Source organism: Macrosteles quadrilineatus, unplaced genomic scaffold (genome assembly GCF_028750875.1).
Source record: "Macrosteles quadrilineatus isolate MER2022 unplaced genomic scaffold, UCM_ALF_1.0 Scaffold_1__1_contigs__length_201487025, whole genome shotgun sequence".
NCBI lineage: Eukaryota > Metazoa > Arthropoda > Insecta > Hemiptera > Cicadellidae > Macrosteles > Macrosteles quadrilineatus.
In genome coordinates, this window is record NW_026542594.1 from 116,212,967 (window position 1) to 116,240,589 (window position 27,623).

The 27,623-nt window shown below is 35.8% G+C and overlaps 1 protein-coding gene across 1 annotated transcript; it reads left to right on the forward strand.

Annotated features, from left to right (window-relative positions):
• LOC128983681 (grpE protein homolog 1, mitochondrial) lies at positions 1 to 26,042 on the forward strand. Its single transcript, XM_054403080.1, has 6 exons — positions 1 to 354; positions 9,460 to 9,628; positions 15,671 to 15,784; positions 21,187 to 21,309; positions 25,117 to 25,200; positions 25,846 to 26,042. The coding sequence occupies exons 1-6, from the start codon at positions 278 to 280 to the stop codon at positions 25,960 to 25,962; spliced, it is 684 nt and encodes a 227-aa protein (XP_054259055.1). The 5' UTR covers positions 1 to 277; the 3' UTR covers positions 25,963 to 26,042.
• Positions 26,043 to 27,623: the final 1,581 nt, after the last annotated feature.

Sequence of the window (27,623 nt, forward strand, 5' to 3'; positions counted from 1 at the left end):
ATAACAGGATTGAGTGAGAGTGAGAGAGGATGATGGAATGAATGGATAAAATTGTTGATACTGAAGTTGATAGGAAAACTTTATTCTGATCCATTTTTAATCTAATTGCTATTTTTTGGTTGTCAAACTGAAAGAGTTGAATTTAAAAATCAAATGTCTGTATTTCACAAGCCTACTAGTTTCGTATAGTAAATTTGTTGGATTAGTAAATTTTACAAGTCATATTTTCATAACCTTACTAAATTGCTGTAACTGATAAAGACATAACCTATAAAAAATGAGTTCATCGCAAGTTTGTTATAAGTTTGGTCGATTAATTTTTGGCAACTCAAGAAATTTGCAAGGGAGAATAAGGTAAATATTATTTTGTTTCATGATTTTGGATTTAGACCTATTTAATATAAGGTAGCGTAGGTATTAGGTTAACGAATTCTTTGAAAATGCAAGGCAATTACTCAATAGCCTAAGTTATGCATTTTACTATAGGCTTAAGCTATACCTATGTTTTGTAATTAACACTGATGTAATTAACTCTAATACTGAAACCCTCCTAGGCTGACGCTAACCGAAACCTCCGGTCTGTGAGACCCCTTTTGAAACCGCTTAGAAACACACAAACTGAAACCCTGGGCCTGTGAGACCCCTGTTAGATATTTTAACAATGCAACATTAAATGTAGTAAATCAACTTTTCTTTATTTAATGACAATTCTATTAAGTAGGCCTAACTGAACCATCATATAAACAATACACAGAGGATACGCGTCCAGTAACCAGACGTGGATTAGGCGTCCGGTAACCAGACGTGGATTAGGCGTCCGGTAGTGACGTCAGCGGGTTGTGGGGTCCCGGAACGCCATTACCACAACGATACGATGTTCGGCCAGCGTTGTTCGTGGTGTAGTGGATAGAGTGCTTGGCTGATATCCAAGAGGTCCCTGGTTCGAAACCCATCGGTTTCTTTAACTTTTTGTCACAGATTTTGCTTTGAATGTACCGTACTGTAATTTCTTCTTAACTGTACATCTTTTGTTAGAATTTTTGGCATTTATAATTTTATGTTATGAAGAGAATTGTTGAACCTTCATTTGATTTTTTTCATTATCAGCAAGTTTGGTTGGTTAGGTTAGGTTATGACAGTAATTGCCAGACACCTAATCCACGTCCTGTTACCGGACGCGTATCCTCTGCGTAAACAACAACAAATAAACAGAACATACCTATGTAAATTAACAATTATAAGTTAGTAAAAGCCAGTAGGCTACATTTGGAATGGACTCATCAATCCTCCCCCTTAAATTTGGAAGGTAACATGTGGTTGATATGCCGCCTCCATACTTATAGATCCATCATCCATTTCAAGAACGTAAATTTACTGTCCATACTTGCTCTTTACTTTACCAAACATCCACTTTTTTTCATATCTTGTCTCTGAAATCATAAGCTTGAACTCTTTCCCCCTTTTTAAAGTCTCTTATTCTCTTTGCACATTTTAAGTCATTATTTCAGGCGTGTTATTTGTTACCGGTATCATCAAATCTAGTCTCGTTCTCATATTTCTCTGAAATATTAGGAAATAAGACTTTGATCCAGTGGAGTTTCTTGATTGTCTCATTTGCATCAAGAAAATTTGTAACTTTATTTCCATATCCCTCCTTCATCTTTCATGGCTAGTAGACCTTTCTTTATAGTTTGGACAAATCTTTCCGCTTGACCGTTGGAAGAAGGGTGGAACTTGTCTTGTGTAAAACACAGTAGTTTTTCAAAAATGTTTCAAAAGTATATCCACAAAATTGTCTGCCATTATCTGACCCTAAAGTAAATGGAATTCCAAAAGTAGAAAACAATTAGGCCTAATTGCCTTAATTTTGTGATACACCAATCAGGAGAAGTTGTATTAATTAGCTTGTAGATTTTCAGTGATGCAATCAATTTGATTGGGTGGGAACAGAGCTATGTTGCATACTTGGCATATGAAGCATTTGGGCAGTCCATTATCTCGCTTTTATTGATATAAAAGTCACAAATAAAAGATAAAACACGGTTAAGTCTAATAGGCCTACTTTCAGTGGAATAGATTATAGTACTAGGCAAGAGTCAATAAAAATTCTTATTTTAATAACTCTTAATGTAATGTATCAATTGATGCTTTCCAAATCCATCTTACTTAATACAGAGCCTACAGAATCTACAGTAGAACCTTTTGTCGAAATTAAAGATACAAGCAACCATTTTCTTACGAGACAAGGATGTTTATTTATAGCCTCTCACTGGAGGCTCGATCTTGACCTTTGGAGTTGTTAACCCCCCTTCCCTGCCCTCCCTACAAGTTGCGTTGTTTGTCTAATCTTTAGCGATAAGATAAGCAGTTCTCAAAATCGTAACGCACTTTACTATTTTATAAATTTGCCGCACATATAACTAGTCAGATCAGATGTGCTCACGTTAGGAACGATGATGACAAACTGACAATGTGCTATATTTTTTTGTGATCAATACAAAATAACTTATTCTTAGTCTCATCCTGTGGAGATAAGCATATGTGTTATGAACATATAAATCAGTTGTTACCATAGCAACCAAAATGTTAATCATCAAATGCTGTTTACTTTTCTATTCTGATTTCTCATACAACACAGTTACTTCTATTTCAGCATTTTGTCTTTTTATATTCTAATATTTCCACTCGAGTCATCTTAGTTGGCGACGAGGATGGGATAAAACTATTATCAATTCTTGTTTTATTCTATTATTTTCAAGATATTTTATTTTGTTAACCCTCCAAGTGTTATGTGTAGAAAAATCGACACATAACACACTTTGTGTAGTGTTTTGTGTCGATTTTTTGATTCACAAACACTGTTTACGGCGAAGGCTCTATGACTGACAAAATCGGATTGAACTGGATCGAGTTAGGTATCGTTTTATTTGGCAGATTCTAAGCTTTCTCCTGAGGTCTGTCTCTAAGCGCTTTTTTTTCTCGAGCAGATCATAATTGTAGCAGACAGCTGACGTGCGTATTTGTAAACAGCTTGGTTAACCTCGCACCGATGACTGATGTGTTTTATTACGTTTATCATTGTTTTAGTGTTAAAAATCAAAAGTAGTGATATACGTGGTGCATTAAGAAGATTTAAGTGATTTTGAAGGGCTTGTTGATGATCCTGAAGAAGTAGGTAGTGATATTGATGTAAATTATCAGCCAGATTCCTAGTAGCTATGGTTCTGGCTATGCATTCTTAGCTAAACGCTATGTACTGAAATCCGTTTTTTGCCCATAACTTATTTATTTGCAAATCTACTTCCTTATATTATTATATATTTGTAATCCTCATAAAATTTAGAACAAAGTGGCTATTTTCAAATATTAATAGGCCTATAATTTATACAATTTCATTGAGCGCAAACTTATTTTTGTTGAAAATTTTCCAAATTTTTTTTTTACTTAAAAAATTGTTTTGAAACAAATGTTCCTTATGTTTTATGTATAATATTGAAGCCCATGATTTTCCAAACAAAATGGTATATAGGCTAGAACAGTATAATTAACATTGTTTTTAAGCTTCTCGGATCCGTTTTAATAAAACCTTGCAAATCCGCAAAAAATAGGCAAACATTAAGGCCAAAACTAGGGACACTCGGAGGGTTAAACATTTCAACTTAAAATGAATGAAGAACAATTTGAAAGACTCATATATGTTTTGGCTGCAGCTCTAGGTAATAAAACTTCAACTCCTCAGATCAATCCTTTTGAACATTTTGATCCAAATAATGATAAATTCAAATCATATTTGGAACGTTTTAAAATTTTTCAATTTGAAAAACATTAAAGAAGACAAGATGAAAGCTCAACTCCTGTGCTCATCCATTCGTAAGGAACATTACAATAATCTGACAACTCTTTTAGGCCCAGACAATCCTGTAAAAGACCTTAATTTTCAAAATTAATCAAACATTTCACAGTGATGTTGTCACCTACAGTATCTCATATTGTTGCACAACACTATTTCCTCAGTGTTTCACAACAGTTGCATCAATCTATCTCTGATTTTGTCACAGTCAGGGCCGGATTTCCCAATAGGCCCGGTAGGCCCGGGCCTATGGGCGCAAGGTCCCAGAGGGCGCACGGACGAGAGTAAATTTTTTTATACCTATGCTATCTAACAATAAAAATAAATAGTCATAGTTGATAAAAAAAAGCTCCAAAGCATTGTGATTCTGAGGTTCATAAGAAGAAATAATTGTTAGGAAATGTAAACTATTTTTCAGAATTACGCATCAATTTCGTTACAAAATTGGTAACGAACATCGGTTATACGGGAGTAGGCTGTAGGGATGTTGACCTTGACGAGCGCCCAAGGGGTACGCATCATGTATTGCCACTGCACTGCCGCCACTATGCTGGCTCGGGCTCGGCACTACTGATAAGTGTGTTTAGGGGCGCATACGTGCTAGACATTGTTACCACCCTCACCTCACAAAACAAATATTTTGATTAGTTTACAACAATCTGCAGGATCAAGTTAGAATATATAATAAGTTGTGTTGCATATTAAAACAACGATGGATTTACCTTTAAAATTAACGAAACAATATTAATCTCAGTTTGCATTAGATTTAAGAAAAATTCAATACCTTCCAAAGCACCATTAATGCTGTAATTTTCTCCTCAGACCTAAGGATCGGTACGGTTGGCCGGAATATTGCTCTGTTTTGCTTTGGATGTAGTAAGACCATAGATTAAATAGGTACAGTATAACTCAAGTCGACTTCTTATGACATTGTTAATTCAAACTTTTTCATGTCAAGTTGTTGTTGGTGACACTGGACGTTGGTTTTGACGTAATTTTGTTTCTATAATTTTAGGGTTAGTTCTATGATATGTGTTTTAATTTCTTATAATATAAATATGAGACGACCTATTGTTGATGATTAGATCGTTTTATTTTGGATAAACTAGGTTTAAACATGGATAAAACATGTTCCATAAATAACAAGAATTGTATTCAGCTAATCCAAAATGATGACAAATCTACTGAAGGAGTAGGTTTAATCTATGGTATCACGTACTGTATGGAGTTCATGTTTTTGGGCTTGGAATTGGAATCAATTGCCATGTTTTTTTTTTCATTAATGCTCAGTGAGTTGAGTTGTTTTGTTTCAGTCCCATGGCCACAAACGTGAGCATTTATTAAAAGCATAAAATTGCTAATAAGTGTTTAAGACGGCAATTTGTTAAGGCTAAACAAGTCGATTCTAAAAAAAATGCAATGATTCCAACGAGGAGTGGTATTCAAGCAATTAACTTAGGCCTATAAGCATGATATAGTTTTTAATAAAGGTTTGAAGGAAAGTAACTGTGACCAGACTAGGGGGCGAAAAATTATTTGGGCCTAGGGGCGCAAAAACTCTAAATCCGGCCCTGGTCACAGTCCTGAAAAGTAACCTGAATGATTGTAATTTTTACACTTCTTGCAATGAATGTGAAAGTAAAATTTCAATTGCTGATGAATTTCTCTGCCCTCAATTTATTAGAGGACTAAAAGACAATTGGATACGTGAACAACTTCTACAAGAAACTAATTTCAAAAGTTTTGACGTACTCCTCAAGAAAGCAATTGCCCTAGAAGCTTCCCGCTATGAATCAAATAAAATTTGTAATCCTGTCACACAATCATCAAGTGAAAATGCAGATATACACACAAAATTGATAGGCATTCAAGGTCTAAGACAAAGGAATATCAAAGTTTCAAGCAATTTAAAACACAAAAATATGATAACCGCGTTTCCAATAGATATAGATCTCAATCACAACATTTCCGTAACAAAGGCTTAAAAAGATACATTGACTACAAAGCTTTGGGTATTGATGGACTTTGTTTTAAATGTGGTCAATCAAACCATCAGTCTAATGAATGCAAAACTAATAGGAACTATCTTAAATGCACTTCCTGTGGAAAACAAGGCCATGTATCAAAAGTGTGTATAACGTCTCTACTAAAGAACTCTAAAACAAACACCCTGTTGTCTCACTACACAGAAGATGAATCAAGTCACCCAGATAAGTATGGAATCACACAAATCAAAGATGTAGAAGATCTTTACATAGTAGGACCAGACTCAGACAAATACATGGTTACAGTCACTATCAACAACAAGCCTCAAACATTTGAAGTAGACTCTGGTGCACGATTTTCCTTAATCTCAGAAACGGACTTTGATAAACTTGGACTTAAAGTGCCACTTCAACCGACTCCTATCTCATTTCGCTCCTACTCTGATCATATAATAAAACCTAAAGGTAAAGTAACTGTCTCAGTCTCTTACAATACAAAATCACTAACAACTGATTCATATGTTCATAACAATATGGTTCGGTTCTCATCGCCCACTGTGGGAGCGGAAATGCCGAGATTGTTAGAAAGCAGCGGTTAAACCGAACTGCACTCAAAGCAAGGGCGGTTAAAACAAACTGTAATATTTTATGATCGAAGGCGGATAATCCGATAATCGGTTAATATGAGGTCGGTTAAGAGGGGGTTTACTGTATATAGGGTGGCTGAAAAGTAACTTGCACCCCCCCTTAACTTGTCAACCATTTGAGATATTTTAAATCTGTTTGTGGCAACCTTCTTAGATATGAGGGGTTATAATAATTATGTCCGCACTGGTGAGTATTACGACTATCCGCAGTACTATCCTGATAATTAGACCAATTCGTATATACCAAGGAAAAAATGTGGTTCGGATTCCACTATAAACTGTAGGTCCCTTAGTTACCATTAGCTGTTTGGGCTATTAATTAACAGCTGTGTCTAAGGAATGTCGGCCTTAGTCACTAACAAGACTACAAGATCGCGCCACTCATCCTACACTCATCTCCATTCATACTTGGCTTAAAATACCTACATTGTATGGTCGCCATTTCATAAGAAAGTATTAAAAGTATTAAGTATGGTCAATTTTGAAAATTTTGCCTTTAGGGGTAGGGGGGATAGGGGATAGCTCAAAGTTTTTAAATGACAAGTACAGTCAAGTTTGGTATCATTTTACAGGTCTTGACAAAACATAAAAATTTACATAAAGAAAACCAAAATCGGCCCACTAATAACAAAATGGCGCCCTAAAACGTTTCAAATCCAAATAACCATGAGGGTGGCTGAAAATTAACTTGCACACCCTTTAACTTTTTAACTATTTGAGATATTTGAAATCGGTTTGCGGCAGCTTGTTTGGATATGAAGGGCTACAATAATAATTATCGTCAGTTTTGAAAATTTTGCCCTTAGGGGTAGCGGTGGTAGGGGGTAGCTCGAATTTTTTAAATAGCAAGTAGGCCTATAGTTGAGTTTAGTATCATTTTACAGGTCTTGACAAAACATAACAATTAACATAAAGAAAATATAAATCGGACCATTAACAACAAAATGGCAGCTAAAAATGGTTAAGACAATGGTTATTAAAAGTAATTTTGAACTGCCATTTTGTTATTAATGGTCCGATTTCAATTTTTTTTTTTTTGTTAATTGTTATGTTTTCTTAAGACCTGCAAAATGATACCAAACTCGACTATACTTGCTATTTGAAAATTTTGAGTTACCCCCTACCCCCGCTACCCCTAAGGGCAAAATTTTCAAAATTGACCATAATTATTGTAGTTTTTTATATCCAAACAAGTTGCTGCAAACCGATTTCAAATATCTCAAATAGTTAAAAAGTTAAATGGGGTGGAAGTAATTTTTTTGCCATCCTCATGGTTGTTTGGATTTGAAATGCTTTAGGGCGCCATTTTGTTATTGGTGGCCCAATTTTGGTTTTCTTTATGTCAATGTTTATGTTTCGTCAAGACCTGTAAAATGATACCAAACTCGACTAGGCCTATACTTTTCATTTGAGAATTTTGAGATACCCCCTACCCCCACTACCCCTAAGGGCAAAATTTATTAAAAGACAAATAATTTATTATAGTGAAGTGTTTTTCTGCGGTTATTGATTACGGAGTAAATTCTAAAAATTGTAAATTTAAAATTCTCATGTTATTCTTATGGATAATATTGTAAAATGTTTTAGTTTGCTTGTTTATGGATATATTTTGATCAAACTTGGCAATTTTTTTCATTTTATACTAAGCTATTAATATTTTACCAAAAAACACACTTTATTAGCCTCCCTGAAGCAGCAAACCTAGGTACTCGTTTAACCTAAGGTTACCTATTTAAATATAATTAATTGTATATCAATTCAGGCAAATCGAAATTTGCTTAGTCTGCAGGTTTGCTACAACGGGGGTATTGTTATATATTAGTGTGTGCCACATTTTTTTAACAATACCAAACACTGTCTCAGAATAGCCCCATACAGCATCTCACGTAAGCCCTAAAGTGTCTCATATTTAGCCCCTCAACTTTGATGGTTTGTATTTTTACATGACATATTATTACTAACAATAACAGCTTAAAATACTGGACTCATTTATCTCCCTAAATGCATAGCAATATTAATAATTCGTTTAGTTCAATAATTTGTTCATTTAATAGAAAAATTGTTGAAATCTCCTACAGAAAGTTTTTTTGTGTAAAGTTGCATGTCCTTGGTTTTTATTTTTTGTTGTACACAAATAAGTGATCTTTAAACTGATTTGATATGGACTTTAACTAATAAATGTATAAGCTACAAAGTGGCATTTTTTATAGGCCCTACTTCTAATCAAACAAATCCTTAAAATCTATTTAGGCCTACATGAATCACATTAGCCTAATTATTTTGGTGTCTCATATTAGCCCTGATTGACCCCATTTTTAATTCCTGTCCGTAACCGCTCTAGGTGTAGCCTACTTAACTGTAAGACTGACCTGCCGCTGGGTTTTGCCTGGCACTACTGTTCTAACTGATTGTTGGAAATTGTATAGTAGATTGCGGGAGTAACTTACGGGTGTCAGCATTTGACAGCGAATCACAGCAGAGACTTCGTTGATCTTGCTACGAGCGCCCATATCAATCGTGTCGAACGGTGTTACCGCGACACTCGTGACTACTTCCCTAAATACAGGGTGAAGTCCCAGCATATCATTGGGTACCTAGCGGAATTCAAGAGAAGAAACCCCAATAGGTAGTAAAAGACTCCATGCCTGTTACAAGGCCACAGTAAGAACGTACGGATCGAAGTAAAGTAAAAATATTTTCTTTAATGCTTATTTTACCGTAAACTGGTTATCTTATCGCTAGAGTAAACAATGTTATTATAATTTCTGAGGGGTGATTAAAGGGTAACATAATTGAAATTTACCGTACATTTTCTGACAATTTAGTTAAATAGGCTTTATGGCAAATTTTGGTACAAACAAAGACGCAAGTTAAAATTATATCACTAAAATGAATGAATGTAATGAATAGGCTATAATTGACATCTAACATTACAAATTTTATTACTAAAATTAAGAAGGAAACATTGTTAACTTAGAATTTTCGGCTCTGCTAATGGCCGAAGATTACTGACGACTGCTCCTGAAGAAAAGACTTCAGCTGAGAAAGAAGAGAGTAAGAAGAGTGACTTAAATGAAGCTGGATTAAAGATGGAAGAGCTTCTAAAACAAGTTGAAACTTTAACTGATGATAAGAAGAGTCTTGAGGTAAGACTATACAATTCATCGTCCTATATTTTTTATGGAATATTTTTTAAGGCCTAAAATTAAGTCTTATCGAGACTGAACAATACCTAACCTAGATAACATTTATTTGCAGAAATTTGTTATATCTTCCCCCTATGGTTGCTTGGTATTTAAAAGAAAATGAAAATACCAAAGACCAATTCTAACTCACTTACTTAACTTAGGATCAATAACTGAATTTTCTCACTGTTTTAAGGATCAATTCTGATAATGCAAATAAGCAGCTGTTTGGTAATTGATTCAATCATTTAATCTATTATGATTGTGTTACTGTACATTATACAGGGTGAGTCAGTGAAACGGGCTATTTTCTTATAACGTTAGTGAATAGAGGGGAAGAAGGAAAGGGGCCGAGTAAGTTACCCTGCGTTCCCAACCTCTGGAAGTTTAGTTGCCATACTTAGTTGCCATACCATCAGCAAAATATGCAAGATGGCCCAGAGCTAATTCACAGCCTATGGATGAGCGATGAGGCTCATTTTCACTTAACGGGATGTCAATAAGCAAATGTTTAATATTGGTCGGTCCACAAGCACTTCATGAATGGCCAGTTCACTCTAATAAAGCTACGGTTTGGTGTGTCGTTTCTTCCCTTGACATGAAATGGGGATATTGCCTGGCCCCCTTGATCCTCTGACCTCAGCTCCTGTTTTTTTTTTGTGGCTTGACTAAAAGTTTAAGGAGTTGACTCTGATATTATTTTCAAGACTTGATGCTTGTTTTGTTGGTTCAACACAAACTTCCACTCAATTACTACGTTTTTTAATGACTAAATCGATCGTATGATGTTTGACCTTTTTTTAATACTTACCGAAAAATGGCCCGTTTCACTGACTCACCCTGTATAAAGGAAATTGACACTAAAGCAGGCTTACCTTTAAATAAGCCCATAGAGACACATAAAATATAGAACACAAAAGTAGAAATTTTCAACCACTAGTTTTTCTCCAGTGGTTAATAACTTCTGGCAAATCAAATGCCCTATCTTTTTATCAGATGTACATTACCTATATCACCTACCAGTATTCTAAGGTTATGTTTTTAGGAAACTGCATTTAGCTTGGATTAAATAAATATATAGGACTAGCTGTAACCCGCGGGCTTTGCCCCGTTTAACTTCTTAATTTTCAAGATTATCTCGTTCGCATGGCTCAATCACGTCCTGGTTGAAGTTTGTTCGCTACGCTCACTCACCTTTAGGTTGGAGCTCGTTCGCTACGCTCACTCACCTTTAGGTTGGAGCTCGTTCGCTACGCTCACTCACCTTTAGGTTGGAGCTCGTTCGCTGCGCTCACTTGCCTTCAGGTTAGCTCGTTCGCTACGCTAACTCGCCTCCAGGTTGAAGTTCGTTCGCTACGCTCACTCACCTTTTGGTTGCAAATTAGCTGTTGTCATAAATGTAAAAGAAATAATAGTGCTGCACCCTGTAGGTAATCCTTGTAACTTTAATGCTATTGAACATCATAGAACAGAACCAACTTGTTTAATTGAAACAGCTGTTAAGATTCAATAATTCCATTTCTCATAAGGTTAACATGGGAAACTCCAGAGCCACTGGGGCGGAGCCCGAAAGGATTTTTGAAATAAGAATATGCCTATATGTTAATCGGGAATGTGAGCTATCATCATGCCAAATTTCAGCCCAATCCGACCAGTATTTTTCGAGTTTACTTTTCCCATACACACATACACACATACAGCAACCACCTCTTTTTTATAATAGTATAGATAGATGGAGAGGACACAGCTAACTCACATGATGAAAGGTTGCAGACAAGTCAAAGAACACATAAAACACACACATAATAATACTTAATATTTCGCCTCTTTCTGAAACAAACTCTTTCTTGCAAAATTTGTTTTGTCCATGAAAATAAATACTTAATAGTTAGCTGTGAGGGTGAGGATGAAAGGATATTATCTAATGTTGAGGTTAGGTGGGGTTCTGGAGTTGGTCACAAACTGGTAAGCTATTTCCCATCTTCTAAGCATTGAACTATTGCATTGGTTTTTTGGCAATGATTTTAGAGCTTTTATGGTGAAACAGTCATCAAATAGAAGTTGGTGGGATAACACATGTTGTGCAATTGGTTTTTCTTTGCTAGTTTTAACATCATGTCGATGGCCGTTCATGCATTTTTGGAGAGTCTCGGTTGTTAGGCATGTACTGGGCTGGACAATGTGAGCATTGAAGCTGGTAGATAAGGTTTTCTGAGCTGCAGGTATGATGGCCTTGGATTCTGTAGTTTTTATTATGGTGTGTGCTGGTAAAAGTTTCTGTAGGATAGTGTATCTGGCAAGATTTACATCGATTTTCATTGCATGGGTATGAGCCCGGTCTAGGTTTCTCAGATGGTATTTTTTATAGATTTGGGAGTTTTAGGTGGACTAGCATATTCCTCAAATTTGGAGGTTGCCTATGGATTATAGAAGGGGCTCTTGAAAGGAGGTTTTTGGTTTGGCTGGAGGACTCTAGGATTTTGAAACCAGTTGTTGCAGGCCAGGGTGGTAAGTGGTTATCAAATTTATTTGAAGATGGTTGGTATTTCTGAGTTCTGAGCTGCTTGGATCTGAGATTTTACGAGAGTGCCAGGATAGCCTCGGTTTTCGAAGGCTTTTTGAAGTTGGGTTTGGTATTGTGTATGATCTTTCGGTTCTGAAATTAGGCGATTTCCCCTTAGGGCAAGACTGTAAGGAAGTGGTCTCTTTGTGTTATTCGGATGACAACTAGAAAAATGGAGGTATTGTTGGTGGTTGGTCGGTTTTATGTGGATAGATGTGGTGAGGTCATTGTTCCTTAGATGAATTGTAAGGTCTAAAAAGTTTATGGAAGTCTCAGAGAAATCACATGTGAAATTTAGCGGTGCAAAACTGTTGAGGTCTTCCAGGAACTTCCGTAGTGATTCTTCACTGTGGGTCCAAATTATGAAAATGTCGTCAATGTACCTAAACCAGCAGATGGGGAGGTGTTCACGGCTAGACAAAAACTTTTCTTCATAATTCCCCATGTAGAGATTGGCATAAGATGGGGCCATTCTTGTACCCATGGCAGTGTCCTTGATTTGTAGGAAGTGTTTGTCCTGAAATTGAAAATAGTCCTTTTCCAGAATTAATTTTATCAGCTGAGTTATAAACGAAGTGGTGGGTAGAGATCCCTTGGGTCTGTTTTGAATGTAGTTTTCTGTTGCTGTTTGGCCGTGGACATGAGGTATGTTTGTGTAGAGTGAGGTGACATCAATAGTGGCCATGAGAGTATTAGCGGGGAGTGGTTGTCTGATATTGTTAAGTTTTTGCAGAAAATCATTGGAGTCCTTGATATATGAGGCCAAGTTTTATACTAGCGGTTGTAGATAGGTTTTCTACGTATGAAGATATACGTTCCGTTAAAGAACCGCAGCTAGATACTATGGGCCTTCCTGGCGGTGGTGTTGTGCCTTTGTGGATTTTTGGTAATACTGTATACTGTACTGTGTTTTGGCAGATGGGTTCTTCTGGTATTAACAGATTTGGTTTCTGAGGAGATATTGTTGGATTTGGAGTGTCTGTAAATGATTTCCTTGAGTTCAGCAGTGTACTTTATGGTTGATGACTGTTTCACCATAAAAGCTCTAAAATCATTGCCAAAAAACCAATGCAATAGTTCAATGCTCAGAAGATGGGAATTAGCTTACCACAGTTTGTGACCAACTCCAGAACCCCACCTAACCTCAACATTAGATAATATCCTTTTATCCTCACCCTCAAAGCTAACTCTGTATTTATTTTCATGGACAAAACAAATTTTGCTTTTCAATATAGATATTATATGTAAATACAACATTGCAATGTGCCTGTATTTAGTGCTTTGTGTAGTGTCAGTTGGACAACCTGTCAGACATTTTGAATTCAAACTGTGTCATCCTATTTTAAACTGGTGTTATTGTAACTGCCATCTGGGCCTACTTCTGAAGAAGCCTCTTTCAGAGGCGAAATATCAAGTATTATTATGTGTGTGTTTTATGCGTTCTTTGACTCGTCTGCTACCAGTAGCCTAACTTACTCTAGTAAGCTCCGGTATCTTATGTACTAAAAAACTTTTGAAAAACTTATGACAGCTAGCCTGGCCATATTAGTGGACCGAATTACACGTCCGATTGGTACCAAATGAAAGATATTTTCCTGTAGATGTGCAGAATCCCTTTATAAATGAAAATAGGCTCTAAAGTAAGCACGAAAAATGAATTTGAAATTTCTAAAAATTGACATGGGCCTTATGGGTTGCTATGCTGGTGACAAAACAAAAAAAAATATAAACAAACAAATTCCAATCACATGTTTTAGGCCTATTTACAGTGTGGGATGAAAATTGAGAAGTCTGTACATTACATATTTTTGGTCAAATTTTCGACCATGGGGCGACCTCTAGGAATCAATATAAAAATAACCTTTTCTTATGGAAATTTAACATGGGGCTAATTATTTAGCTTAGAACAGCCAACCTGACCATACTACTGGACTGAATAACACACGAGTTGTACAAAAAGAAAGGTTATATCGGTCCTATATGTGCAGGTTTTATTTTTGAAAATATTTATGTTAATTGGGACAAAAATGGAAATTTAACTTTTCTTATTGAGATAACAAGGGGCCAAATTTTTATGCTTACGACAGCCACCCTGACCATATTACTGGACCAATTTACACGCGGGTTGTACCAAAAGAAAGGTTATCAGTCCTATGTGCAGGTTTTATTTGTATTTTGTTTTGAGAATATTTATGTTAATGGGGTCAAAAATGGGAATTCAACTTTTGTTTTGGAGATTTAACATGGGGCAAATTCTATAAATTAATAGACAAGCATGTTTATTGAAAACCTTTTTTCTCAGCTCCTATGCATCTCAGGGAAAATCTACGCATAGCCTACTGTTAGAAAGATATTTGCCTGTAGATGTGCAGAAATAAGCACAACAAAGAATTAAAAATTAAAAATAAAATAACATGGGCCTTATGGGTTGTCATGTTGGTGACGATATAACAACAAATAAACGGAAAATCTAAACAAATGGAAGAAATTTCAACCACATGTGGGGTGAATTTTACAGCGTGGGGTGAAAATAGAAAAGTAAGAAAAAACTCAAGAACTAACTTTATAATTAAACAAATATAAAAGCTACATAGGATAATGCAGCATAGATACAGCATTTACATAAATACAGTGATGCAGCCAAGTAAAAAACAGTTTTTCCAACTATTATATAACATCATCAATCATCATATTCACAGACCAAGCGACACAGTTGAGTGACAGTCATCCCTGTAGACCACTGCAAAGAATTCAGGGGCTTCAAATATACCGTTTCAAAGATAATAAGCGTTTTGATAACATTGGAACAACGACGCAAATATCAATCTATTTTATTTTTTTATCTATCCGTCAGTCTATTTTAATGTGACTAGTCTATGGGTAGAAACCGGCTGTCGCATGTGTGCGTCGCTGGTCCATATGAATGAAAAAAATTTTACTATTGTGGTAGCGAACTTGTTAATTAATATTTTCTATTTAATATAACTAAAATAGTAAAACTTAAAGTTAATACCACATACTCTTGGAAAACAAAATCTCTCCAAAAATCTCCAGTGACTAGCAGATTTAATAAATTTTCTGTCATAAAAATTAATGGGAGCTGTGTAATAATATTTTGCATTATTAGTATTTAAATGAGTACAGTAATTAAAAACACATAGCAGCATACATTTAAAGTACATGATGAAAACCTATAAAAAAATGCTATGATAATCAGAAGATCATTAACAGTAAGTCCTTTATTTGCGATTGAGAATGAAAGGACATTGGCGAGTGACTATGAAATATTCCAATTATAATTAAGCGTTAATGTAATTTCTTTTAAGAAGACTTACCCAATGTACAGGTAACCCTACCAAAAACAAAATGAAACCTATTCTGGCGTAGAACGGTTTTCCAAGAATACCTAAACATACAGTACACAGTTTTCTTTTTTACAGGACAAATACAAAAGGGCTTTGGCAGATGCAGAAAATACCCGAAGAATAAAAATGACAGAAGTTGAGAAAGCCAAAAACTTTGCTATTCAAGGATTTTGCAAGGATTTGATTGAGGTAGGTAACAAGGATGTATGTAGAAAGCACCATTTTGCTATTCTTATCCTACTAAGAAACGTGCAAAATACAGCCTCAACTTCAAAGTGATAATCAGTGTACAGAACAGCACACCATTCATAATATAGATATACATTATGTTGGGTGATAAGAAGGATTTAGCTTACCATCAATCGTAGGCTTAAGCGGCCAGTATCATCCCTAAACTCTCAATCTTCCAGTATGAGTCTCTTCAAGTCGGTATTTACACTATTTACAAAAACAGACGTTTCTTCTGTTCTATGATTTGGAATCCTCAGTAGCAAAGCTAAGACTAAGAAGGAAAAGGCGAATCATAGTTAAATACTCATAGGCCTACAGTAGGAATATGGGAGGGGGGCTAATCTTGCCAGGTAGTCCCTGGAATGTGACTTATGTTCACAGGGGAATACAGGGGTATTTTTAGGCAGATTTAAATTTCTGAAGGTATTATTTTGTATGTCTTAGGTAGTCCTAATTTTATGCTGTCATCTCTGTTTAAGTTATTTCCATTTTTATAAATTCCTATAACCTTTATGAATAGTTGGTAATAATGTGAAGGGGGTATGTACGTGGGGAGGAGGCTTCAGTTCTCAGTTTAGTAAGAAATATTCTATCAGATTCTAGAAATTAGAGATAACGACAATGTTTTACCTAGGAGGAAGTGAGGAAGACTGCACACGGCTCTGAAATATGATGACAAGCCTTCCGATCCTATTTAAGTTACTGTGACTAGAACAAACACTTTTGGACTCAAATTGGCAATTGCAGAAATGAGTGGAGGTCTGCCAGGAATCTGCTAAACAGAGGGAAGATAAATATAGGATAGTGTGGGAGCCGTTTGTGGCAGTTGGATTAATGTATCTGCAATACTTAAATGTTATGGGAAGGGAGGGAAAAAGGTCCACGACTTTGGAAGTGGTGAAAGAAGTGGTAAAGGCGAGCGGTGCAGAGTGTGGGAACTGTTTTTAGCATTTAGATTAATGTATTTGCAATACTTAAATGCTATGGGAAGTGGGAAGGGAGGGAAACAGGTTCACGATGTAGGAAGTGGTGAGGGAAGTAGTTAATGCGAGCAGTGCGGAGTGTGGGAACCGTTTGTGGAAGTTGGATTAATGTATATGCAATACTAAGACTGCTCTCAGAGTCAACTAATGATTTTCTCCGAGCAAAGCTCGGTTCCCAGGTACTTGTATTTAATTGACTGTTTATGTTTTTACAACTAAATACATGTGTTCTATGAGGTTAATTTTTTTTGCAAATCAAAAGTAAACATAATTAAACCACATTATCATTGTTATAGGCTATTGCGGATGCGCGGGCAAATAGTAAAATTGCTTTTTTAATTTTATGATTCGTATCAATATTGCCGGTGGGGTGGGGGGAGGCACTAACTCTCGGGCCCATAGCGTATGTTACTAACCAAGGGCCTTTTTGGAGACAAGTAGCACATCAGCCAAAAGGGGAGTTCTAGTATCTAGAAATTTCAATGGCAAATATAATGGGAAGAGAAGAGACTGGACAGGACAGGGTAGGCTGTCATTAGAAGCAATAGTCTTGAACCATGGTGGAAATTCAACTTTCGAAAGGAGAGGCCAAATCAACAATTGATTGACAATGACTAACCAGCATCTTGCTCAGTTCATTGGAAGCTCCCAAGGAAAAAGTGAAGTCACAGAGAGTGGCAATCATAGAACTACAACAAGTGGAATGCCGGCTCAAGCTGCGCTAGGCGCTTAGAAACGAGCCGTCCCTATTCGGCTCCCCCCACCACAAGTCAGTGTTGTGGTGCATAGTGTACTATGCGAAACATGCTCCTAGCCTATGTTTCGCATCACTAGTTCACTAGCCTTATTGTTTAATTAATCACTTAATTGAAAACTGTTTAATACGATGACATGCCTGTATACTGCGTGGACATACAAAGGCAAAAATTATCTTGATATGTAAAAAATATGTTCTGCAAACAAAAGAATGTTTAATGAGCTTTCCAAAACTCACACGCATTTTTTAATAACAAGGAAATTAAGGTTAGATTAACAGGACATATCTTAAGTAACAGTGTTACTGATGCGTTGAGAGTTTCTGTTAATTAGCACAAACTCTGATTTTGAATTTTGAGGAAACAATATAATTTATTCGAATTATATACATATTATTTAATTTGATGAAGACTCTTATGACGGCTCAAAAAAAATACCCATGAGACTATATGCGTGGGTTTGAAAAAATTTGGATCGATCATATTTTTTTAGAAAAAGCAAATTCCATTGATCACTTTAAAGTTTGTGATTTAAAAATTCAAAATGCTGTTGAGTCATTTAACACTAACCATCCTCAGTAGAATAAAATGTCTCATTATTAAGAAACTTCACAAAGTGGGAAAAACTTCTTAAATATTAAAATTTCTATAAAAGTATACAATTTGTTTTATGATATAAAATTTGACGGTAACAATGGCTATTGAAATATTTGTGTAATACTAGGCCTTGCTATGTGTTCCCTTTGTTTGGAGTTACTGTATAAAAATGCACGGATGAGTTCGTATTAAGCATTTCAATGTTCTTTTTAACAAGAAATACTTGAATGATGAACAAATATGTAAGAGTCAGTATGCTAAGATTAGGGAAGTTGGTTGAGTCTTATGAGTAGGTACTGTAAGTAAACGGGTAATTTAACCCTTTAAGTGCCAACGTCCGGGGAACCGGACGTTTTTAAAACGAGCCAAAAGTGCCGGGCTGGACGTTTTTAGAACGAGCCAAAAGTGCCAACGTCCGGCTGACCGGACGTTTCGTAATGATCGAACAGTTGTCATAACAACCGAATGGATACTCGGATTCTTTTAACCCATATATTAACATTGAGTCGAAAGTTACTAGATGCGATACATCGATTTTCGTTGGTCGAAATATTGAAAATTCGATTTTTACGAAATTTTAACCTAAAAATCGCCAGATCGCGCTCGGCATTTTTAGCGCGACCTTCGGGAAAAATCATCGGCATTTTTTGAGCGTTACTTTTATTTCTCGCCTGGCACTCTAAGGGTTAAGGGATCAATGTTTTATAATATACTAAAAAACCTTCGCACCTGTTTTTTAACACGCTTTAACCTACCAAATTGTTAAGTAAAAGGCTAATTTAGTAACTTAAATTATAATTTCATCTTAGCAAACAAAGTTTCATAAGACCAGTTTGGAGCTATTTTCTCTTGTATACGAGCCAGGCACGGGTGTAATAAAAACTGAAACATAGTAAATTAGATTGACATTTACGCAGTTAATAATTAAGAACCAAGTAAATCCATTATCATTATTATCAATATCAATTATTGAGATGAGGATTCCACCTAGGTGCGTATTTTATGCCGAATATACAAGTGGTGTGAGTAAGTTTGAGTGAATAATGAAGCAAAATGTTCTGTGTGGAATTCAATGCACAACAAACAATAAAACCTACTCGTAAAAACTAGAAGTGTATTTGCAATAGTGTGGTAAAGGAATCATCATACAACTACAAATCACCACAATCAAGTTCTTAATAATGATGATAAAGCCTGAAAACCTGACGGAATGTGTAGGAAAACGTAACGCGCCCATTGTAATACATGGGACAGTGCCGCTACGTACACTGACTTGTGGTGGGGAGAGCCCGTCCGCGGGCGGCTCGTTTTCGCTGCATTGAGTCAGCGTTCCATGTTTATAGTTCTATGGTGGCAATGGAGTCACTGGTAAAGGATAGAATGCCAGGAAAATAGCCAACGCAAGTTGAAAACCGTGACCGACACCCTAAGACACAAAATCTGAACAACGTTCCAGAGACAAGGCCAAAATGCAAGCAGCTTGATAAGAGATCTAGACGTGGACCTAAAGGGGTTGTGCAAAGCAACCATGCCAATGATTAAAGCAGCAACAAACGCACAAAGAAATCAATTTACTGGTGGAATGACAGGACTGCAGAACTGAGAAGGAACTGCCTGACAGGAGTGACAGGCAAAATAAAATCTTCAAGTTCGAGGGAAATGTAGGTCATTCAAGTAAAAACGATGCAAGCAAATCTAAAGATAGCAAAAAGGAAAAACAAGGATATTCCATTTATATTCTGCAATATTCTTAAAACCAAAATAAAAAATCTTTATTGCCTTATCATACACTATTCTATTTATTTTCTATTCTTCTGTGCTGGGTGATGGTGTGTGCATTAAGGTAGCTGTCTGTATGTGTGGGTTTTCTGTAAACTGTGAGTCCTAATAAGCCAGCTTGTTTCCTTTTTAATATGTCCAAAATGAGCAATCTATTGTTGTTTTCAATTTACAATTGTAGGTTTTTGTGGATCGAGTTTAGATGGTTCAAAATCTTTAAGTTTCATGACCAGCAGATGGAGCGAGCAGCCATGGGGTTTCCATTATCTCCCGTAGCAGTCCATTCATAGTTGAAGAGTTTTGAAAAGATTACTCTGGAATCATGTGAGCTGAAGCTGAAGAAGTGTTGCTTTGCTATGTGGACAATGTATGAGCAGCTTGGCCTCATGGAAGAGCTAATCTTGAAAGGCTTTAGCACCATCTAAAGTTTACAATGGAAATAGAAAACAACAATAGTTTGCCCTTTTTGGATTGGGCAAAACGTTTGGTTTTTTAAATACGTTAATACCAACTTGACGCTGCTCTCTCCGGAAGACCAAGAATTTAGTGATTTAGCTATCCATATTGAACAAGTTAGGTTAGCTAAAACTTTAAAAAACCCATTCATGTGTAGTTGTTAGACTTTCTAATAACCATTTTCCTCTTGAAATAAGATGTTTTTGCCTTTTGCTCGTTAAAAAAATGTTATCTTTTGTTTATTGACAATCCTTTTTAACATGTTAAAGAGTATTATGAGAGTTGTTTGCATTGGTGATATTGTTGTTAATGTTTTTGTAGTTATGTTATTATAGTTGATATTTTGATAGCTTGTGATAATTTTTTTTTTATTACAATACTTTTCTTGATAAGGTCTTGTGCACTATATTTTGTGTTCTAGGGCCAATAAATCTCTTTACGTCTGGCTCCATTGCACACTCTTAACTTGTGTCTAATTAAGTTTACTGGAATTTAAAAGTAGGCTTCATAAACAGCTTCTCAAGCATTTACAACAAAAAAAGAAGTATCATTTAGTGCAAAAGTTATAGACATAGATAAGCCTATAGTTATTTCTTAAACCACTCAAATAAATGTTTTGAAATTAGAAATTACTCAAAGAGCAATAATTTTTTACATTTTCTCCGGAGTTAAAATGTAGTTTACAAAAAGTTAAGTAGGCCAATTAATTTTTCAGTGGACCAAAGCGTACGCACATGTTCATTGACAATCAAGAAAAAATATAAAGTTGACAATTATTTCATCTGTCTAGGTTGCTGATACATTGAATAAAGCAACAGAATGTGTGCCAAAGGAAGAAATCTCTGAAGAAAAAAACCCACATCTGAAAAATCTTTATGATGGTCTTGTGCTAACAGAAAATATTTTGCAAAAGGTGATGTATGAATAAATTACTTAAATTTTTGTTGTTGACATTGTAAAAAAATTACATAAGCTCAAATGTGGTATATCCTGTAGCATTATTTAAGTCAGAATTGAAGGAAACCAATCCTGATGTTATAGATTAGTTGACCCATCAATTCTTTTCTAAGGGACGTAGAACGCTCTGTTGTATCCATTAGTTTTAAAATTTGATTTACCAAGCCCTTTAATTAGATTAATCACATCATAAAACATTCTAAAAAGAGCTATATTATCATGTTGATGAGAAACCTAAGCAGGATCCAAGATTGGTTGTAGGTCACATGGGCACCTACACTATCAAAGCAAAGTTGGGTGACTCCGGTCAAACTGTCATACTACGCAATAGTCCGTAATCCTTTCAAACTGACTTAGATGTTTTTTAAAAGAAAAAAGCAACTTGGCTTTAGAATTGTTATGGAGGAGAAAGGAAGGATACACAACTAACTCACCTGAATAAAGATCCCAGGAGGTCAATAGAACACATAAATAGTACACATTAAACAGATATTTCGCCCCTTTCAGGGGCTTCTTCAGAGGTGGAAGGTAGACTGGTCTAATGATTCTACGTTATATCTCTGAAGAAGTCCCTGAAAGGGTTAAAATATCAGTTTAATGTGTACTTTTTATGTGTTCTATTGACCTCCTGGGACTCTTTATTCAGGTAAGCTAGTTGTGTACCCTTCCGTTCTCCTCCATAAAAAACTGAATAAGAAGGAATTTCCTGTAAAAGTTACCTCTGCCATGACTTTAACACGTTCAGTGCGAGGGGCGAGGCGGTACCGGCGCTACTGGTGCGGGGCGGGAAATGTGTCCTTTACCAATGCCAACAACTTCGCTTCAATGTGAGCTCAGACATTGCCAGGGAACGTTGTAATTGTTGCCAGCCTGTAGCTTAGAATGCGAGCTTTATTCTGGTGTAGGTTGGTACTAAAATTTCCCGTAACATCCCGTCTAGCAATGCTTTTCACCCGGTTCCGGGGATTTTCTCTCTCCGAGCCACGTTACAAAGACACTGGCTATGGATCCAGGCAGTGCTGCTACCTTTGGCTGATTCAGTGAACTACGTCTACTCTTGGGGTAACGCAGCACAATCACCGTTGCTCTTTTTTATTTGTCAGACTGAAATATTTGAATGCCAATTGCGTTTGCCGATTTGGTTGCACGCTGGAGCATTAGCAAGCGCCTGTTTGAAGGTATGCCGCACTGAACTGTTAAATAAGGCACATGAACAGACGCTAACAAAGGAAGGATTGTACATGCCAGACCCTGTGTTTTTTACACATTCAGTATTTTGCGGCTTTTTCAAGGGTGCACTTTTCCTTTTCAGTAAAAACTATGTCTGTGTAAAAACAATGCCAGCAAAACAAAAACCGTATATGGCCATATTATTTATTACTTCAGAGTGTTCAAAGAGGTTCTGTAAACATGTAAAAATGTGAATAACTTGACATTATATTTTGAAAAGGTTAATCATCTCAAATATAAACCCACATCGGTACTTTTGTATTATACGGAGGCCACTTTTTTTACAGCGTGCTGTGGCAGTTACGCTGGGTTGGGTTATCATAAATATGTTTGTAGGACTTGCCTCGTTTCATTATAACTCTAACGATACCAGATGAGTCTTAACACGTTGACTGCTAACGCCGACTTTAGTCGGCGTCGCTAGCGCTTCAATGTGGCGCGCGCCGACAAAAGACGGCACCAGACCAACAGAAATATATTGAGTCAGTGTGAGCTTAGCCTCAGACGGAGACGTTATAATCGTTGCAAGACTGCCAGCTTAGAATGCGAGCTTTACTTTGATGTAGGTTGGTACTAAAATTTCCCGTAAAATCCTGTCTGGCAATGCTTTTGTCCCGGTTTCGGGGATTTTTTCTCTTCAACCCACATTACAAAGACACTGGATACGGATCCGTGCAGTGCTGCTACCTTTCGGTGTTTCAGTGAACTACATCCACTCTCGGGGTAACGCAGCACAGTCACCACTGCTCTTTTGTGATTCGTCAGACTGAAATATTTGAATGCCAATTGCGTTCGCTGATTCGGTTGCGTGGCGGGGCTTCGCCCGCCACTGGGGAGCGCCTGTACGTTGTTTTCAGCAGTCAACGTGTTAAACAAATTGTGATAACCCAACCTAAACTGACTGCTGCAGCACGATATTTGGGTGGCCTCCGTATAGTGTGAAAGTACCCTCACATCTATTCCTGAAGTAAGGACAAATATTTGTATCAACTCTGTGCACTTACCAAGCAGTATTAACTGTATGTTGTGAACTTCAAAAAGTGGTATATTTGAGGATTCAGTGTGAATGCTTTGACGTGCTGGATAGTTTATAATAAATGTGTAACTCTTAAAGAAAGATCTACCTACTTCAATCAGGTCACAGTTGTCAAAAAATAGCCTATTATAATTACATATTCATAAACTGTTTAACACATTCACTGCTAATGATATGTAATACTTTTATAAATGGCTAAAAAACATTAACATTAACATGATCATGTTAATTGAGTGACAATATATCTTTAATTAAATAAATTTCATACTATAAATTGTGGATTAAAATATATTATGTAATTATATACATCATGTATTATATATCTGCTAATATACTTATGACGCACAAGTGCGTCATTAGCAGTGAACGTGTTAATTTCTTTTTTTTCAATCTGACTGTGTACTGTGTACAGCCTTGAGAGTGTACTGTAATGAAAAAAAAAAAATATTAGCAATACAACATTTTGGAGTTGTTGCTGAAGGATCTCTTTTTTTTTTTTTTTTTTTTTTTTGCTCAGCAGGAAAACCAACCTCAGAGGTACCTCAGGGTTGTGTGAGGTACCTGTTTCAAATCATATTTATATTTGCACAGAGTAAATGTGTAGTAAATATGATATAAACAAAATAAATAGCAAACTGTGTCATAACAATTATTTTTACCTACGACCATTTTTTTAAGTAGCCGTTTCAGTTCAGTTCTTAGAATTGAAAAGTATCACATAACATCATTGTTTACTTTCATAACAGTATAGTTTTACTCATAACAACACCGGTAACGGACCAATGAGGTTCAAGGATTGAGAGATAAGAAGAGATACATAACAGCATAGTTTTACTTAACAACACGTGTAAAAGAGGTTCAATCAAGGATTGAAATTGAAAGAGAAAAAGTAAAATTGTAATGATTCGAACTTCAACTCTAATTAGCTGTTCAGGCCAAGTTAATTGTTGAGTGGTGCAATTAGTGTTTGGTACAATGTATCGTTGCATCACTGTCAGTGGCAATGAGAGGTTGTAAACGAAAACATAACCTCTCTTAGAAGTTATGAGTAGTGATGTTTAGTAATTAAAACACTATCGAAGGTAAAGTAGTGTACGCAACTCGCGTAAATAGTGTTAAGGACACAAGTAGAAAATTTAAGGTACAAGCCTTTTAAACTTAAAAATAACCTTAATCACCTTAAAAACTTCTATGGGTGTCGTTAACACTATCTTTACGCTATAGTTGTGTAAACTACTATAAAATACCTATAAATAAAACTAAACCCTAAATATAAATCATTTGTTGCCTTACTACTCTGTTTTAATGGACTTTTAATGCATGGATTTAGTCCGGAAAGCCTGCTTAATCAAATAGGATTCCATTACCGTACTTACTACTTTGTCTATACCGTAATGTATTTTGCCGGCATCAGCTTATCATAAAAAAACGTATGCTAAAAAAATTGTTGTTACTGTAGGGGGCTGTTCAGTTTTCTAATTTAGTTTACTTTTCCAGGTGTTTCAAAAACATGGTTTAGCACAGTGTAATCCTATGAATGAACCATTTGATCCCAACTTTCACGAGGCTCTGTTTCAACAGGTAAGAGCTGATATGTACTATAGTGCATCGTGTACCATGTCATTCATTCATATTTTAGAATATGTAATGCATTCAAATTAATAAATTTTTAGGTTCCTGTACCTATTCCACACTACACCTTTAATTTACTGTTTAACGTGCAGGTTACCATTAAAATCTCTATAGATATCTGAATCTCTTTATCTGTAGGATGATGAACATTTTCAATTGCCTATTCCAATAATCGTATCTAGCCATTTAAAGAAATAGGACAGGTCATTGTGTGATGCATTTTTATGTATACAGTATAACTTAGGCCTACTTCTAAAAAAATTAATTCAGTTTGTTTTAAATATTAAAGTACGCTTTTTTACTACGCCCAGTTATTGCACTAATCCAACAACACAAGTTCAATAATGATTTAGAGTTTACAAAATTGTTAAGTAAGTCTGAACTAAAGAAGCCATGCAAGCAGCCATTTCTTGTCATGATATTGTAGTAGATTACCATGTGCTATGATCCTGTCTGTAATATCTTATTTCCCTGTGAATATTTCAACCCTTGTTCTTTTTACCCAAGTATCAGAAATAAAATGAAGTTCACACTGTATACTATTGCCAATAATGTGAGTCTTTGCTATCTTAACTAGAGTCTTATATTTTGCAGGAAGTGGAAGGTAAACCTCCCAACTTAGTGGTGGTGGTGTCCAAGATCGGTTACACACTCAATGGTCGCTGTATTAGGCCAGCACTAGTAGCTGTCTCCAAAGAGAAGAGTGCATAACTTGTCTTTGGAACAAAAGATAATCTGTGGTTATGTTACAGTTAATTGTAAAATATAGTGGTGAAATTTTTTTTGTTACAGTTAAGTGTTTTATTCCTTTTCTCCTGATATTTTATTTGTATTGTTAATGTCTAAAGTATTGAACATCTAATACCAAAACATTCTCATAATTGTTTATGCTACTTCTAATATTTTTGTAAATGGGGAAAAACCAATTTTGACACCATAAATCCTCGTTCCCATACAGGTGCATCATACTTGTTCGAAAAATGTAGGTTAACTTTTGTACCGAATTTCATCATTATCGGATGAATTTTACGTGAGTTATCGTTATCATGCTAACGGACATTATATGTATTTGAATAGATGGTGTTTTTGGCTTCTGGTAAAATAAAGAATAAAATACCCCCGCCGCAGCAAACCTGCAGACTAAGCGAATTTCCATTTGACTGATTGGATTTACACTGAAATGTCTACTTAAAAATATAACATTTATTCTTGATTTAAATAGAATTAGTTTAACAAGTACTTAGGTTTGCTGCATCAGGGAGGGTAAAACTGTTTTTTTTTGTAAAATGTGAATAGTTAGTAAGAAATAAAAACATTTTCCAAATTTGATCAAAATATGTTCACAAACAAGCAAACTACAACAGTTTACTTATTCTCCATAAGAATAACATGGGAATTTTAAATTTACAATTTTTTGGAATTTTCTCCGTAATCATTAGGCGCATAATAACGCTTCAATATACTAAATTATTTGTTTTTTTAAGCTCTACAAAATGGTTTGGAAAGAAATTGCTAAATTTTATGTTTTTTGGGTCAAAAATGGGAAAAACCTATTTTTACCCCATAAAACCCCCCGTAAACCCCCGTTCCCATGGTCCGATCATGCTGGATCGCGAACTCGTTCGAATAAACGTACGTTTACACGTTTGTACCAAATTTCATCAAAATCGGATCATTTTTGCTCGAGTTATCGTGCTGACGGACACATATAAATATATATATATATATATATATGAATTTGAACGGATGGTGTTTTTGGCCTCTAGGGACCTCAAAACGAAAAAAAAAATTGGTCCCGCGTCCAGGTCTTGCCATGAGTACTACGGTAATAGCTTATTCCCTATATGGGAAATTCGCTAAAAGGGTCACCAATAAAGAAAAATTGGGCTTTTAAATTGTATTAAACGTATCAAAACTGAAAATGAAGATCATTTCAGGTAAAACCAATAAATTATATTTTAGTAACATGAGCTTAACTAGAGTATCAAATTAGTTTTGTTTCAATGTCACATTATTTAGACCTATTCTCCTATTCTACATGTAGTTAAGTATAAAAACTCAAAAGTAAAAACAAATCTTTTGAATCATAACACATAGTCTCTGGAGCATGAAATGTAGGCGTGGCATTTGTCAAAGAGATGAGTTGAAGTAACTGGAACTGCCACGCTCATGTAATGACACTACCGCTGTTAATTTTAGGGATGGAGAGGTCTCCACATGTTGAACAATTTGTGAAATTAAAAAAATTGTTGGTTCAAGCAAAATTGACTTTGCTCTGAGACAAGATAGGTGACCGACTAGGACGGTGGCGTCAACCTGTAATCCAGCTACTAGGAGGTCACGAATTGTGGATATTAAAGGGATGCACTGTG

Excerpts from the sequence above, each read along its gene's own strand:
- LOC128983681 (XM_054403080.1), top strand. The coding sequence starts at position 278 with ATGAGTTCATCGCAAGTTTGTTATAAGTTTGGTCGATTAATTTTTGGC. Across the intron at positions 9,629-15,670 it reads ATGATAAGAAGAGTCTTGAG|GACAAATACAAAAGGGCTTT; the intron begins GTAAGACTATAC and ends TCTTTTTTACAG. Across the intron at positions 21,310-25,116 it reads CAGAAAATATTTTGCAAAAG|GTGTTTCAAAAACATGGTTT; the intron begins GTGATGTATGAA and ends TTACTTTTCCAG.